The sequence below is a fragment of the Trematomus bernacchii genome, unplaced genomic scaffold, assembly GCF_902827165.1.
Source record: "Trematomus bernacchii unplaced genomic scaffold, fTreBer1.1, whole genome shotgun sequence".
NCBI classification, from domain to species: domain Eukaryota; kingdom Metazoa; phylum Chordata; class Actinopteri; order Perciformes; family Nototheniidae; genus Trematomus; species Trematomus bernacchii.
Window position 1 is genome coordinate 1,659,329 of NW_022987469.1, and position 14,248 is coordinate 1,673,576.

The following is a 14,248-nucleotide window of genomic DNA, read 5'->3' on the forward strand; positions in this document are numbered from 1 at the left end:
ACAGTACTTGAGTAAATGTACTTAGTTACTTTACACCCCGGTGTGTGTTGAGTCCCTTTCCTCAGATGCAGCCCATAGCCAGGGCAGGGCAGCGCGGCCTGCGGTGAGGGGGGCGGCGGCGGCAGGGGGAGGGGCTGCAGGAGCAGGACTCGATCACCATCACCTGCTGCAGGGTCAGCCTGTTCTGGGGACAACGGAAAACCATCCGCACGGTCCTGGTGAGGGAGGGGCTGCAGCTGGGGGGGCAGTAGCGGGGCCGGTGGGCTCCGGTGCTCCTGCAGCCCTGGTGCTCCAGTTGGTCCGGCAGAGGGGAACTGTAGCTGCTCTCACACCCCCCCGGACCCTGAAATACAAGTTGTTCAGCTGTGGGTTGTCTTGTTACATGTCCAGCGACAAGTCATTGATAGAGGGATAATTCTTATCCTAAATGATGGCACAACATTTGTAATTTAAATATATGTATTGGTAGGGATGCTGTAATCAATAATGTCATGATTTATTACAGTGTCCTTTTAACCAAACCTTACCTCCCTTTGCCCCTGAGCCAATCAGAGAACACCAGCCTCGCTCAGCTACATGGTCTAACACACAATCACCTGGGGACCCTGAGGTCAGCAAGGGTCAAAAAGTCTTACACCGTTTAAGTTTTTTCTGAAATTGAACTTAAGCTGCTTTTTTTTACAGAGTAGGATCCTATGTAATGCTCACATAAAACACTAGTGGGCCAACATACCAGTGGTAATGGTCCTGAGTAAGTAATACTTATACATATTTTTGAATGTTTGTTTTTTATGGATATTAGGTTTGGGTACACATAATTCACAAACACTTGACAAAAGAGGAGATGTTTTCTCATTATTTTCAGAGGACGTATTATATATTCACATGGTTGTTTATCATTGACCAACACATGGTTATCTTTGGGAGGCTGTGGCTCAGTGGGGTTAGTGCGCTGATCTTTGAATCAGGGGATAGCAAGTTTGAGTCCCACTGCAGTCAGCATGTCGTTGTGTCCCTGGGCAAGACACTTCGCCTCAAATTGCTCCTGTGGGGATTGCCCACAGTACTGAATGTATGTAAGTCGCTTTGGATAAAAGCGTCTAACAAGTGACATGTAATGTAATCTTTTGCCAGTCTTACGTCTCACCCCCACCCTACTCTTCATATAGGATTGCATACATGAGGTCTACATGAGGTCTACATGGTCTATATGAGGTCTACCTGGTCTACAGTTGGACCCTTCTTACAGTGGCTTGAGATCACTTTATTTTACTGACCTCATCCTAGTGTTGTGATTGCTGTCTGCTGTTATGCCAGTGAGTGTTGTGTCGTCTAGCTAACAGGAGCTATGATTTTCAGAGTTTCATATATAGTCAATCTTGTGTATATTGTATTCAATGTTTACATTTGATAGGTTGGACAAGCGTAATGTACATTGCCTTCAATTCTGTATATTATTTATATTGTGTATTCAATACATATGCTCCATAGATATGTATTCACCATTTTGCGTATTTTGTTTATCTTCTACAGCTGATATGTATATCTGTAATTTTGTTTTAAATACATTTTTACATTATCATTTTTTTTATTTGATTTACTTCCAATTAATGTGCAATGTCTTATCTGGACATAGCTGGTAAGGAAACCAATCCCACATTTGAATCAATGAAGTATGTCTTATCTTTTATCTTATTTAATTCCATATATATGGGGTCAGATCAGTCTCAAAAATAAATAAATGCACACAGAAGGATACACAAATATAATCCCGATTTATATATAAATGTCTCTATCCACAAACGTATTATTCAATGCACACACAAAAACGTAACATTTGTAAATGTAAAAAAGTTTCACAAATATATTTCTGATCCACACACAAATAGTTACATCAAAAACATATTTGAGTGTTGTTACATTTAAAAAAACGACCAATCAGATGTCTGCTTCATTTTAAGCCAATCACATGTGTGTGTCCCCACGAGGGTGTGCCTAATGCGTTTGCAACGTAGCGTAACATCTACGGGGTTTGCGGAGTCTGGGGATGTGACAGACTCTGGGGGGGTGACAGTTCAGGGTTAATCTCCAACAACATGGCATCTGGAAGTGTAAGTGAAGTATAATACTTTCACATCTTGTCGTTAGTCATGCAATCATCTCGAATTATAAATGAGTACTTTTGCTTAATTATGAAGGTAGCTCAGTTAGTTCGAGGATATTTTGAAACCTGTTCAGTAGGTTTAATTGTGTTGTAACTAATATAAGCTAACATTAGCTAGCGCTGCTAAGTCTGTCTAAAATGTCTGCATGCTAATTTGGTTGTTCTGCTATCAAGTATTATCTTTAATTGAAGTTTGACAGGGTCTATCGCTTCAAGTAGAAGTATATTGGCGTTCATGATTAAGTATGTTTAAGCTATGAATGGTTGCTTTGTTACTGGTGTGTATTGATGTATTATGCGTGGCATTTAATACTAGCGTTTGCGAAAGAGTAAGCTAAATAATGCTAATAGACAACCTAGGATGAGTAGGATCATAAGGTAACGTTAGCCATAGGAGTAATCAGTGTTGGTAAACAAGTGTTCGCCCGCAGAACACTAGTGGGTAAAATCAACGTTCTAATCACAGTAAATACAGTGGTAGCAGAGTAGCAGTGGGCAAAATATCCTCAAACTAACTGAGCTACCTTCATAATTAAGCAAAAGTAATCATTTATAATTCGATATTATTGCATGACTAACGACAAAATGTGTAGTAGCGGGAGCGCCACTTCCAGATGCCATGTTGTTGGAGATGAACTCTGAACTGTCACCCCCCTGGACTCTGTCACACCCCCAGACTCTGCAAACCGCGTAGATGTTACGCTACGTTGCAAACACATTAGGCACAACCTCGTGGGGACACACGCATGTGATTGGCTTAAAATGAAGCATTTTGATTGGCCGAAGACAATTGCCTCTTAAAAAAATGTATGTGTGAATCTAGCGGCGTCAGGGGAGTCTCAAAAGTCCACACACAAATGCAGAGAGATTCACACACAGAAAGCGTTTTTTATATAAATGTAACAACACTCAAATATGTTTTTGATGTAACTATTTGTGTGTGAATCAGAAATATATTTGTGAAACTTTTTTTACATTTATAAAATGATATGTTTTTGTGTGTGCATTGAAAAATGTGTGTAGATATTTATATATACATCCGGAATTACATTTGTGAATCCTTCTGTGTGCATTTATTTATTTTTGACACTGATCTGACCCCATACATATATCAAATCAATTGAATGTAAAAATGATAGAATCGAAGGATGAAACCCTCTTTATTGGTCACACATACATGCACACAGCACTTACAGTGACCTCTGCATTTAACCCATCCTAGCACTATGAGCAGCGGGCAGCTATTGCCCAACGCCAGGGGAGCAGTTGGGAGTGAGGGTTTGGGGGTGGTGTCCGGTGGCACAGGGCACCACGGCAGGGCCCAGGAGGTGAACTGGGACCTCTTCAAGTACCAGTCCACACTCCATACTTAGGTCTGTACGGGGAACTAGCGACCCTACGGCTCACAGTCCAAGCCCCTACTGACTGAGCCACTGCCGGAGATGCACAGAAAGCCAGTATCTCACCAAAAGCCTTTGTAAACGATATGCCTGTTTTTACTCTGAAAAGTCTTAAAGTGTGTGGTGGTGGGACTGACCGGCTGCAGCCTGCGGAGCCCCAGCAGAGTCTGGCAGGGCCGGACCTGGCACAGTCTGGCCTCAGTCTGCAGGCGGCAGGCCCAGTTCCTATTGGTGCTCCGGGTGGAGACCCCGGGGCCACAGTTGTGGGAGCAGGGGCTCCAGTCTGAGCTCCAGTGGATGCAGTTGGAGATGGAGCCAAACGACGGGCCATACAGCCCACCCACCGGCTCATCTGCTGGAGGAAAATATGTTCTGTGTGCATCAGGCTGAAAGTTGTTTGGAGTGGACAGCTTTGATGAGAGATTCAACACCATATGGACCCTGACATGTTGTAAACTGCAGCGTTGCTAAGAATAGTGCTCACAGATGTTTGGTCTTAGTCACTCTTCCTTGGTATTAAAATCTGTTTATCTCCTCACAACACAAAGCTGGTATTTGCCTGTGGGTCCATGTGTTCACATGCTGACCAGCTTTTAGTTTCACAGGAAATAGCTGAAAATCATCCATCTACTTCAGGGCTTGCAGGGATCAGAAGGAAATGCCTCTACGGCCTGCAAGGTTCCTCTGGGCCGTCAGCAGAGGTGGGAGAAGTACTCAGATATTGTACTTAAGGAAAGGAGTGTAGGAATACTCTATTACAATTAAAAGTCCTGCAATCAAAATATGACTTAGGTAAATAGCATTAAAAATATAGGCCCCATTTACACGGGAACGCAAACGAACCGAATTCGATATCAAAAAAGTATTCCGTTCACACGGATACGGTTCAATAAACGTGTCCCTTCACACGAGACCGCTCGACCCACTGTAGTACATATGCCGGGCCTGTAAGTGGCGCTGTACTTCCGCCACAAAATACACCAAAAGCAGCGAAGAAGACCCCCGAGCATGGTTGCCTGGTTGCCCTTCTGTTTATTCTCCGCGGTGGATTTAGCAACATGTAGTTCATGTAGTTCTCCATGTCCACTTGTTGCTGATGGTTGTGGTAGAGGAGCTGTAGATTTTTTTTCTACATCTGTAGCATGGTCAGTAGCTACTGCCAGTAGCTGACAGTAGCTACTGACCATGCTACACATGAGCAGCAGAGGTGGGGAGAGGTGGGGCTATGGCTTCATCGTTATCAGGAAAATGATCGTATAGGACGTACACACAGAGCCGTTTGGCCCCCCAGAGCGTTCCGTCCGCAGATCTATCCACCTTGGGACCCTTTATCGTTTTAGGGGTCCGTTTCCGCGGTTCCATTACGGCCTCGTGTGAACGAACGGGCTATACGAAAGAGAAAAGTAGCGGATACAATCCGTTTCGTTCCCGTGTAAACAGCGCCATACTGTAGTTAAAGTAACAAAAGTAAAAGTAGTGATTGTGCAGATTGGTCCATTTCAGAATAATATATATGATATGTTTTATAATTATTGATCATTAAAGTGTTATCAAAGCTGGTAAAGGTGCAGCTAGTTTGAATGACTTTGTATACTGCAGGGTAGCTTGTGAATTTACTCCAGGTGGAACTGAAGTCTGATTTAAGAGTTGATTATATTTCACATCATTAATCCAAATCTGCAAAGTAACTAAAGGTATCAAATAAATGTAGTGGAGTAAAATTACACTATTTACCTCTGAACTGTAGTGGAGTAGTAGGAAGAAGTAGCAAAAAATGGAAATACTCAAGTAAAGTACAAATATCTCAAAATTGTACTTAAAGGGGACCTATCATGCAAAATGCACTTTTGTACGTCTTTTATACATGCATATGTGTCCCCGGTGTTCCAGGGAACTCACCGATAGCATGCTATAATACAAAACAAAACGTCTGTCTGCTCTCCACAATGATCAATAACAGCGAACGGATGGTCAAAGTAAGGTACAAATAAACAGAATCACACTAAGCCTGGTCAGTGTTGCCTGACTTTATAAAGTGTGTGGTCACGTTCTAGTCACTTTGCTCAGCGCTAATGCTTGTTACAACTTGTATTTGCCGTAATGGCCATAAACTGTTATTGCTCAGGTTAATCTCGCCCCCAGGGCCACCCCTCCCTACACGCAGATCACGCAGACTGCGTGGGGCCTCACCTTGCTGAGGGGGCCTCATATTGCGGACGATCTATGCGTGAATGCGGTGCAATTAATCTTATGCGCAAATGCGGTGCAATTATGCGCTCCACAGTTTCAGTTTCCCCGCTGCGAGGCTCCGGCGCTAACAGTTCGAACCGTCAACGTTCGCAAAACATGTGTGGCCGACCCGGAGGGACATATGAAACACTTTTGCGTGGGGCCCAAGTTGGCCCTGCGGCCTTGCTCGCCCCCCTCCGACGTAAGCGTGACATATGCGGTTTTCAGGGAAAAGAGCCGGCTCTGCTGCGGTGTGAACAGGAAAAAAACGGTGCTTATCAGGCTCAAGCTCCGAACTGGCCCTGGAACCGCGTTGGTGTGAAAGGGGCATAACTGACGGGTCAAATTTGACAGGGAACACCAAAGTAAGGGGGGAAAAACCAACACGACAGAAGTGCATTGTCCCTTCTTAAAGGGGACCTATCATGCAAAATGCACTTTTGTACGTCTTTTATACATGAATATGTGTCCCCGGTGTTCCAGGGAACTCACCAAGTGTCAGAAAACACAACCCTCTCTATTTTCCTCCATACCCAAATCTCTAAAAAAGGGGCTGCAACGGATCTGATAAAAACTGATCCAGATTTGAACACTGTCCTGACGTCAGGACGGTGTTGCTACGACTATTGGGCCAACTCTCCACCTATCAGGGGAATGTGGGGTTGGGCCACGGCCGGCCATTGCCACTCGAAAGCGCTGGAGACGCTGTAGTACATATGCCAGGCCTGTAAGTGGCGCTGTAGTCTGCCACAAAAGCAGCGAAGAAGACTTCCCGTGCATGGTTACCATGGTTACCCTTCTGTTTATTCTCCGCTGTGGCTTTTTTTCTCCCTCCCCGAGGCAAGCGTTTGCTCCCGCTGCTTTAATTCAATGCAATCCCTCCCCATCGAGGCAAGCACTGTAATTATCTCCGGTTAGTCCACCAGCAGATGACAAACACCGACCTCTCCGCCTCTTCCAAGGAACGAGGGGACCGTGCGGCAGAGTTTCAGTTAGGTTTTCTTTCGCTGGTCAAGATGTCCGTTAAAGTTTAAATCTTCCGGACAAAATTAGAAAAGTGCCGGTCAAAGGTCTTCTTTGTTATTTATTGAGCTTTAAAACAAATGAATAACGACTCTATAGGCCTATAATAATATAATAAAACACGGAGGACGGAGATCTATTTTTCTCCCCCTCTTCTGACTTCATCAGAGCACGGCTCCCCTCTCCTGCAGGGGGGCGTGGTCAGCTGCAGCTCACAGAATCAGCCCCGTGCAAAAACAGTGCTGGAGAACAGCAAATAGAGCGAAATGAGGCATGGCTAAAATGCATGATCTGTTTGGTATTTTGAAAACAGAAACGTATAAATATACCTTATATAGGTATGGCCCTACAATATATCATTTAAATATAGCATGATAGGTCCACTTTAAATAAACAAATACAAATTCAAAATGTAGCTATTTCAGGCTTTTCCTCTTTCATATGAATCTGAACAAACACATTTGTTGTTGCCGTTGTTCTTCTGATAGTGTAACATCATGGACAACATGACCCCCCTCACCTGCAGGGGGGTTGGGGACGATGCTGTTGTCCCGGCCCTCACACACCCACTCCCTGCAGCAGCGGCCTGGCAGTCTGAGCAGCTGAGGGCGGGGGCACCCCTCAGCAGGCCTCTGCAGATCCTCGTTGCACAGGGGCACACAGGTCACCCCCCCACCCATGCAGTGGCACAGCTGGTCACAGGACGGTTGAAACACCTCCCCCTCCTCCAGCCTCCTGCCATCCAGCTCACAGCCCAGCTGGTTTTCACCTGACCACAACAGAAGGAGGGGGGGGGACGTTATGCGGGGGAGTGCCACGCTTACTGCATCCTTTTGGTGCCAATATGTGGTGAGTTAAGTCAACATGTGCAGACAGAGAACCTGCAGGAAACATGTTGGTATTGAATCGCTACCTGGAGCTGAGCAAGAAACTGTTATAGGGAGTCAGAAAGATGGTCGGTTTTATCAAATAACTGAAAACATGAAAGAAATTAAACACATACCTGCTCAATAATGCAATAATTATTATCATGATGAACATAGTAGTAGCAGTAGTTGTAGTGGTAGTAGTACTTGTTGTAGTAGCAGGCAACCTCAGTACTATCAGTAGTTACCTCAGATTGCTTATAATAAGGAGAAATAGGAAGGGTATATTTCAAGCTTGTTATGTTAATAAGTTAATGGGCTTTTTTTAATCAACTAACATTTGTTTGAAAATGTTCTCAACTATAATTGACTTCATTAACACATGAAAATTACTGTGTAATATATTTTTACACACGGGCTGTAGTTAGGACAGCCCTAACATGAAATGGCTGTTATCCTTTAAATGAGAGGTAGGCGATGCTGTGGTAGTAATGAGCAGAGCACGGAGTAGCAGTAGCTTCTGATCAGACTGATTTGTATGAGTGTGTGAGTGTGAGTGTGTGAGTGTGTACGCACCGACACACTGTCCCGGCTCCCCAGGGAAGCTGGCGCTGAGGTCACACTGCAGGCCCCGGGAGGCATCACAGGGCCGCCGGGGGCCACAGGCCTCACCCTCCTGCCGGGCGCACAGCCTGCAGCACCCACAGCCGTCTGACACCAGGGGGACCCCCGCCGGGCAGCGCGGCATGCTGGGAGGGCACTGACAGGGCCCCACACAAGGTTGGCAGCACACCTGGTGTGAGAGAGCAGAGGTGGGAAGTAACTAAGTACACATACTCAAGTACCATTTTGAGATATTTGTACTTTACCTGAGTATTTCCATTTTTTGCTACTTTGTACTTCTACTATTTGTATTTAATACCTTTTACAGATTTGGATTAATGATGTGAAATATAATCAAGTCTTAAATCAGACTTTAGTTTCACCTGGAGTAAATTCACAAGCTACCCTGCAGTATACAAAGTCATTCAAACTAGCTGCACCTTTACCAGCTTTGAGAACACTTTAATGATCAATCCTTATAAAACATATCATATATATTATTCTGAAATGGACCAATCTGCAAAATGACTACTTCTTACTTTTGGTACTTTAAGTATATTTTGATGCTAATACTTTTGTACTTTTACTTGAGTAACATTTTGATTCTGAATGCAGGACTTTTACTGTAACAGAGTATTCCTACACTCTACTTCTACTTTTACTCAAGTACAAGATCTGAGTACTCCACCCCTGGGAGCGAGATACAGCTGCTGTTTATACTGTCGCTCAGCAGCCTGTTTTGCAGCCAATTAGCTCTCAGGGTATAAAAGTAGGAAACAATGCTTGTTTCTACGGGTTCCGGTTCCACCTAGAGTTTAAACAGGTTTTGACCACATACACACACCTACGCTGAGGTAAAGTTTGGCTACACAGTGAAGTAAAGTATGCCTTCACTGAAGATAATTGGTTAGTGCTGGAAGGAGTTTGGCATGAAGTCATGTTATGCGAAAGTATTGTTCACTGGAATTTCTTTCTACTGAAGAAACATGATGCTGTTGAGGGTTTCAAATAGAGTGGCGAAGTCACGCCCACTTACTTCCGGGTAATGGGACCTTATTTCGGAAAAATTATGCATTGAAGTCAATGGGGAGAGAAAACGTATCTTTCGATCCCGTTTGAATTGTGCCATGAATTACACATATGATGTTTGTCAATCTTAAAAAATCATTTCCATGTCAAAAAAGTCACAGTTTGTCGTAAAACTGTTGAAATATAAGACTATGAAAAATACGCAACTAGAAAGACTACAAATCCCAGAGTCGCGTAAGTGATGTCACAATTGAGACACTACGATATACGTATAATACCGTATATATACGATCAGCGCCATATAGATAGAATCTATCTATATGGCGCTGGCTAAGATAAGATAACTTTCACAAGATGCCTGTGTGCTTAGTACCAGGTTGTTATTATACCAGCAATGGGTCTTGCTCATTCTTTCGCTTCCCGTCTGATGAAAGAGGAGTGTGTGGATCAAGTTAGCTACCTAGCTAGTAGCTAGCACGTTAGTTAGCATTACAGCCTTGTCATTTTTATTAGCCTTAACATGAAGTAACATTAAGTAACCCAAAATGTTAAACAGTAAGAGTAGTAGTCATATTTCGTGAACCCTTTGAATAGTATTGTCACCGGTGTAATCATTCTATAATACACCATTTAAGCCCGGGGGAGAAATGCTAACGCTAACGTTAGCATCGGCGATCTTCTCTACTTCATGCTATCTGCACAAATGGTTGACATTAAACATTAAAACGACCAGGCAGTTCAGAGAGAATCAAAGGAAGGCAGGGAGGCAGCTTTGTATGACATTCTTCAGGACGTATTTCATTGTGGTAATAGTGAGGGTCGTTGTGTTGACAAGACAGTAGTGACGGCCATCTTGGTGATGTGTGTTGTTGACCAGAGATGTAGTTCATTGAGCGTTTCACACAAACAAATGTGTTACTTCACAGTTTTACGACACATTTTTTTTTTTTTTACTTGCAAAATTATCTTTTAAATTGACAAACAGCATATGTGTAATTCGTGGCACAATTCAAACGGGATCGAAAGATAATCTTTCTCTCTCCATTGACTTCAATACATAATTTTTCCGAAATAAGGTCCCATGGAGGTCCACCGGAAGGGGAGGGACTTCGCCACTCTATAGGGTTGCAAAGGGGCGGAACATTTCCGGTACATTTCCAGAAAGTTTCTGGTAAATTTCCATGGGAAATTAAGCTGGGGAATTTTGGAAATATTCCATATTTGAAATGAATAAATTAATTTAAGTTTTCCGCACTCTCGCGGGAATATCTCCGCGAGCGAGCTTAAGTTTCACTTTCGATTGCATGATAGAGCCCAGCGCAACACCTTCGTCACACATGTTGCCACTTGTTTGTACCATTTTCAGACGATTTGTAATCTGTTCTAGAAAAACGATGTGTTTTTGGATATTTGGGGAGTTAGGTGGTCCGCGAGTGTTTTTTTTATTGGTTAAGTGGTCCTTGGTATGAAAAAGTTTGAGAAACACTGTACTAGATGAATACATTTGTATGTGATATTTGCAATTTAAACATTAAATAAATATATTACCTCATAATATCATCAAAATTTACTTCACTTTGTGTAGTCCACAGGCTCAAATGTGTGGCTTCATTTGTCTTGTGCTTTGGGCTCAAAAGTGTGATCGAGTCTTCTAGAAATCATCTGTGCATGTGATGGAGGAATGCACAGTGCCTGTAGGGGGTGTGGTCTCAATAGCCTTGCAGTAAACACTGTCCTATGTGCATGTGATTGAGGAATGGCATGGCTATTCAAGTGAATTGCATCTGTTTAGTCAAGATTATGCTAAAATATAATTTCCCCAACTATATTTAAAGGTGGGTTATGTAATTTATTTCAGAAACACTTTTTGTTATCTTCCATGGAATGCTCTTAACATCCCGATAGCAATGAATATCTCGTAACATGAATGAGTACTCGAACATTCCACATCTCAAAAAGAGCCAGCCTCCCAGTATGTCTTCCAGGGACAGCCCCATGTCAAACCATGAGCTGCCTCTTTCAGATTATAGGTTCATCATTGAATCATACCACATATTTTCAGTGTATCTATTTCCTATGTCACCCAGCAAGGTCAGGGGGAAGTTTTTTCTAATCGACTACTATAGTGAAAAGATTAGTCAGCGCAGATCATCAGCAGGCTTGGGGAGTAACAGATTACATGTAAAGGGTTATGTTATCAGGATACAAACAAGGTAACTGTATTCCCTTAAAGTTACATAAAAAAATACATATCAGATTACTGTAACATTTCTATAACTGGGGATTATTTGCAGGATTACAATGTTAGTGAAAATCTAAAAAGAGGATCAGATTTTATTGTAGGAATTATTATTGTGCTTATACTTTAAAGGTGGGGTAGGTAAGTTTGAGAAACCGGCTTGAGATACACTTTTTGTTATATTCCATGGAATGCTCTTAACATCCCGATAGCAATAAATATCTTAAGTGCTTTGACAAAAAACCCATAAAAAAATGTCATCTGTGGAAGCCGTAGTACTGTAAAAAGCACGACCAATCATTTTAGCCAGCCCGGCTAAAATAACTGGATGGCCTACCTGCCTGTCAGCCTTCCATCTGTGCACAAACTTATCTCATGCCCTCATTGGTCATGTGCGCGTTCGTGTGTGTTGGAGGAGGGGCTCTGTAAGGAAGTGGCAGATTTTTTCCGGCTGTGTATTTTCAAATTCTAGCGCACTCGAGCTGGTTTCTCCAAAATTACCTACCCCACCTTTAAGTGTGAATCTATACGCCTACTGCCTGAATCTGCTTTATGGTTTTCCCTTTCTTTGGTTCATTTGTTCTGTTTTTAATTAAGTAGGTGAACCTATATGTTCAATAAATAGTGTGTAAAGGAGCATTTTCTGTAAACTTCAACTGTAGTATGTGCTCATGTGTTTCAGTGTTGGTGTATACTGCCTGAATATGCTGAAGGAAATACAGGTTTTCTTACCAATAATTTTGTATCCTAAATACCTGGGTTTCTTCTTTTCTAAGGTCACATTGTTCTGTTGTCTTAAATAATTAACTTCAGTAAAAAACATTTTATTGATATTTCTTTACTATTGGATTTATTTGCATTGCATTCAATATTGAAGTCATCCGAAAGTAACGGAAAGTAACCAGGTTGCATTACTTTTATATTTTCACACTCAGATTAGGTTACTGATTACATTTTGTTTACAGGTAACTTGTAATTGTAACATAATACATGTATAAAGTTACCCTCCCAACACTCAGACATCACAATAGGATCTTTACATATCCTTTGATAAGCACTACAGATCATTCTGAGGGACAGCAGTACAACACCTGGACTGATTTTCCAATTATAGAATAAGATACAGTCATTCATATTTTTTTCCATGCCAAACATTGGCTCATCCCACATGGGATTAAGGGAAACTGTTATTTCTGAAGCATGCAACATCTTCTGGTCACATATACAGTATACCAAACAAAAAGCAAAACATCAGCTACAACAATATCCTCCTAGATATAGATCTGCCTCATGAGGCCTCACCTGAGTGATGACACACAGCAGCAGAGAGCAGAGCAGCTGTCTTCTGGCCATGTCCCTCACCACTGCCTTCTGCTCCTTCTCTTGTTCTCCTCCCGCTCTGGAGAAGATGTATTTATTAAAACTGCCTGCCTCCATTCACTTATATAGTCTCGGTTCTGATGTCACAGGCAGTGGACTGCGGAGTAAATAGTAACTGGAAAAGAATAAAACCTCCCAGGACCAGGACACATTTCTGCAGTAACCCTTTCCACTGCCCCACGCTGCCCTGGATAGGTCTGTACCTGCAATGTGCTGCTCAAATATCCAATCAACTTTTCGGGTAGCTAACGAAATAGAGCTAATTTAAATAGTATGTAAACATTGACTAGCCTATAATGTAGTATTTACAATGGATCAGAAGCATGTGTATGGTGCAGAAAACAGCAACTGAGTGTTAGCATATAGCTGGTGAACACATTGGAGCGTTTAACATTTAAAGAGACAGATGAGTTTGTTGAATAATTTGCCTGGTCACCAGAAACATGACTATTACTGGAAGCTTATTAGGACAGCTAATGTCTACATTGTTAGCCACAAACATAATAAGAGAAGCAAATACAGTACATTATACCCTAATGCCATTTTTTATCGAATGTCAGAATTGCCAGGTTCCCTCAAAAATTCAATCAGCTAACAATCAATGCAATGAGTCACATTATGTAGATGACAATTATTGCTTGGGGACTCCCCATCTATGATGAAGCTAAATGACTCACAATCGTTATGATCTGATTTCACGATTTACTACTCCTTATCAAGAAAACTTCCAAGGTGTGTTTCATAAATTAATGATTACCGAATTCTGCTGCCCCAAAGAGATGGACATTATTAATAAATTCCCCTTAACTCAATACATCTGAGTAAAACATTTCTCACCACAAAATATTTTCATTCATTTAAAGTGGACATATCATGTAAAATTCACTTTTGTACGTCTTTTATACATGAATATGTGTCCCCGGTGTGTCAGGGAACTCACCAAGTGTCAGAAAACACAACCCTCTCTCTTTTCCTCCATACCCAAATCTCTAAAAACAGGGCTGCAATGGATCTGATACAGACTGATCCAGATTTGAAAATGCTCTGACGTCAGGAACGAGGAGCTCCGCCTATATGGCCAACTCTCCACCTATCAGGGGAATGTGGGGTTGGGCCACGGCCACGGCCATTGCCCAACCTGTCATTCGCATATAGGCTGTCGGCAGGCTAAAGCTCCCCCAGTCACATCTGTGTTTTTGCCTGCTCTAACAAGGATGTCTAAGGGAGTTAAACGTTGTGCTGTTGTTGGCTGCAAGAATCGGGACAAGGGCAAGATACTGCATGCAATGGAATCCCTGGAAAAAGACAAGAATCT

General features: G+C 42.4%; 1 protein-coding gene across 1 annotated transcript; it reads right to left on the reverse strand.

The window, feature by feature from the left end:
* Positions 1–41: 41 nt before the first annotated feature.
* Positions 42–12,921, reverse strand: LOC117494017 (CCN family member 5-like). Its single transcript, XM_034144644.1, has 5 exons — positions 12,856–12,921; positions 8,259–8,475; positions 7,337–7,585; positions 3,702–3,919; positions 42–343 (listed from the first exon to the last, which is right to left on the reverse strand). Exons 1-5 carry the CDS (start codon positions 12,904–12,906, stop codon positions 62–64), a joined length of 1,017 nt encoding a protein of 338 aa, XP_034000535.1. The 5' UTR covers positions 12,907–12,921; the 3' UTR covers positions 42–61.
* Between the last annotated feature and the right edge of the window lie 1,327 nt (positions 12,922–14,248).

Bases quoted from the DNA above. Each gene is read 5' to 3' on its own strand.
- LOC117494017 (XM_034144644.1), bottom strand. From the start codon at position 12,906: ATGGCCAGAAGACAGCTGCTCTGCTCTCTGCTGCTGTGTGTCATCACT. The intron at 8,476-12,855 runs GTGAGGCCTCAT...CTCTCACACCAG, and splicing joins TGCTGTGTGTCATCACTCAG to GTGTGCTGCCAACCTTGTGT. The intron at 7,586-8,258 runs GTGCGTACACAC...TGTTGTGGTCAG, and splicing joins GGAGCCGGGACAGTGTGTCG to GTGAAAACCAGCTGGGCTGT.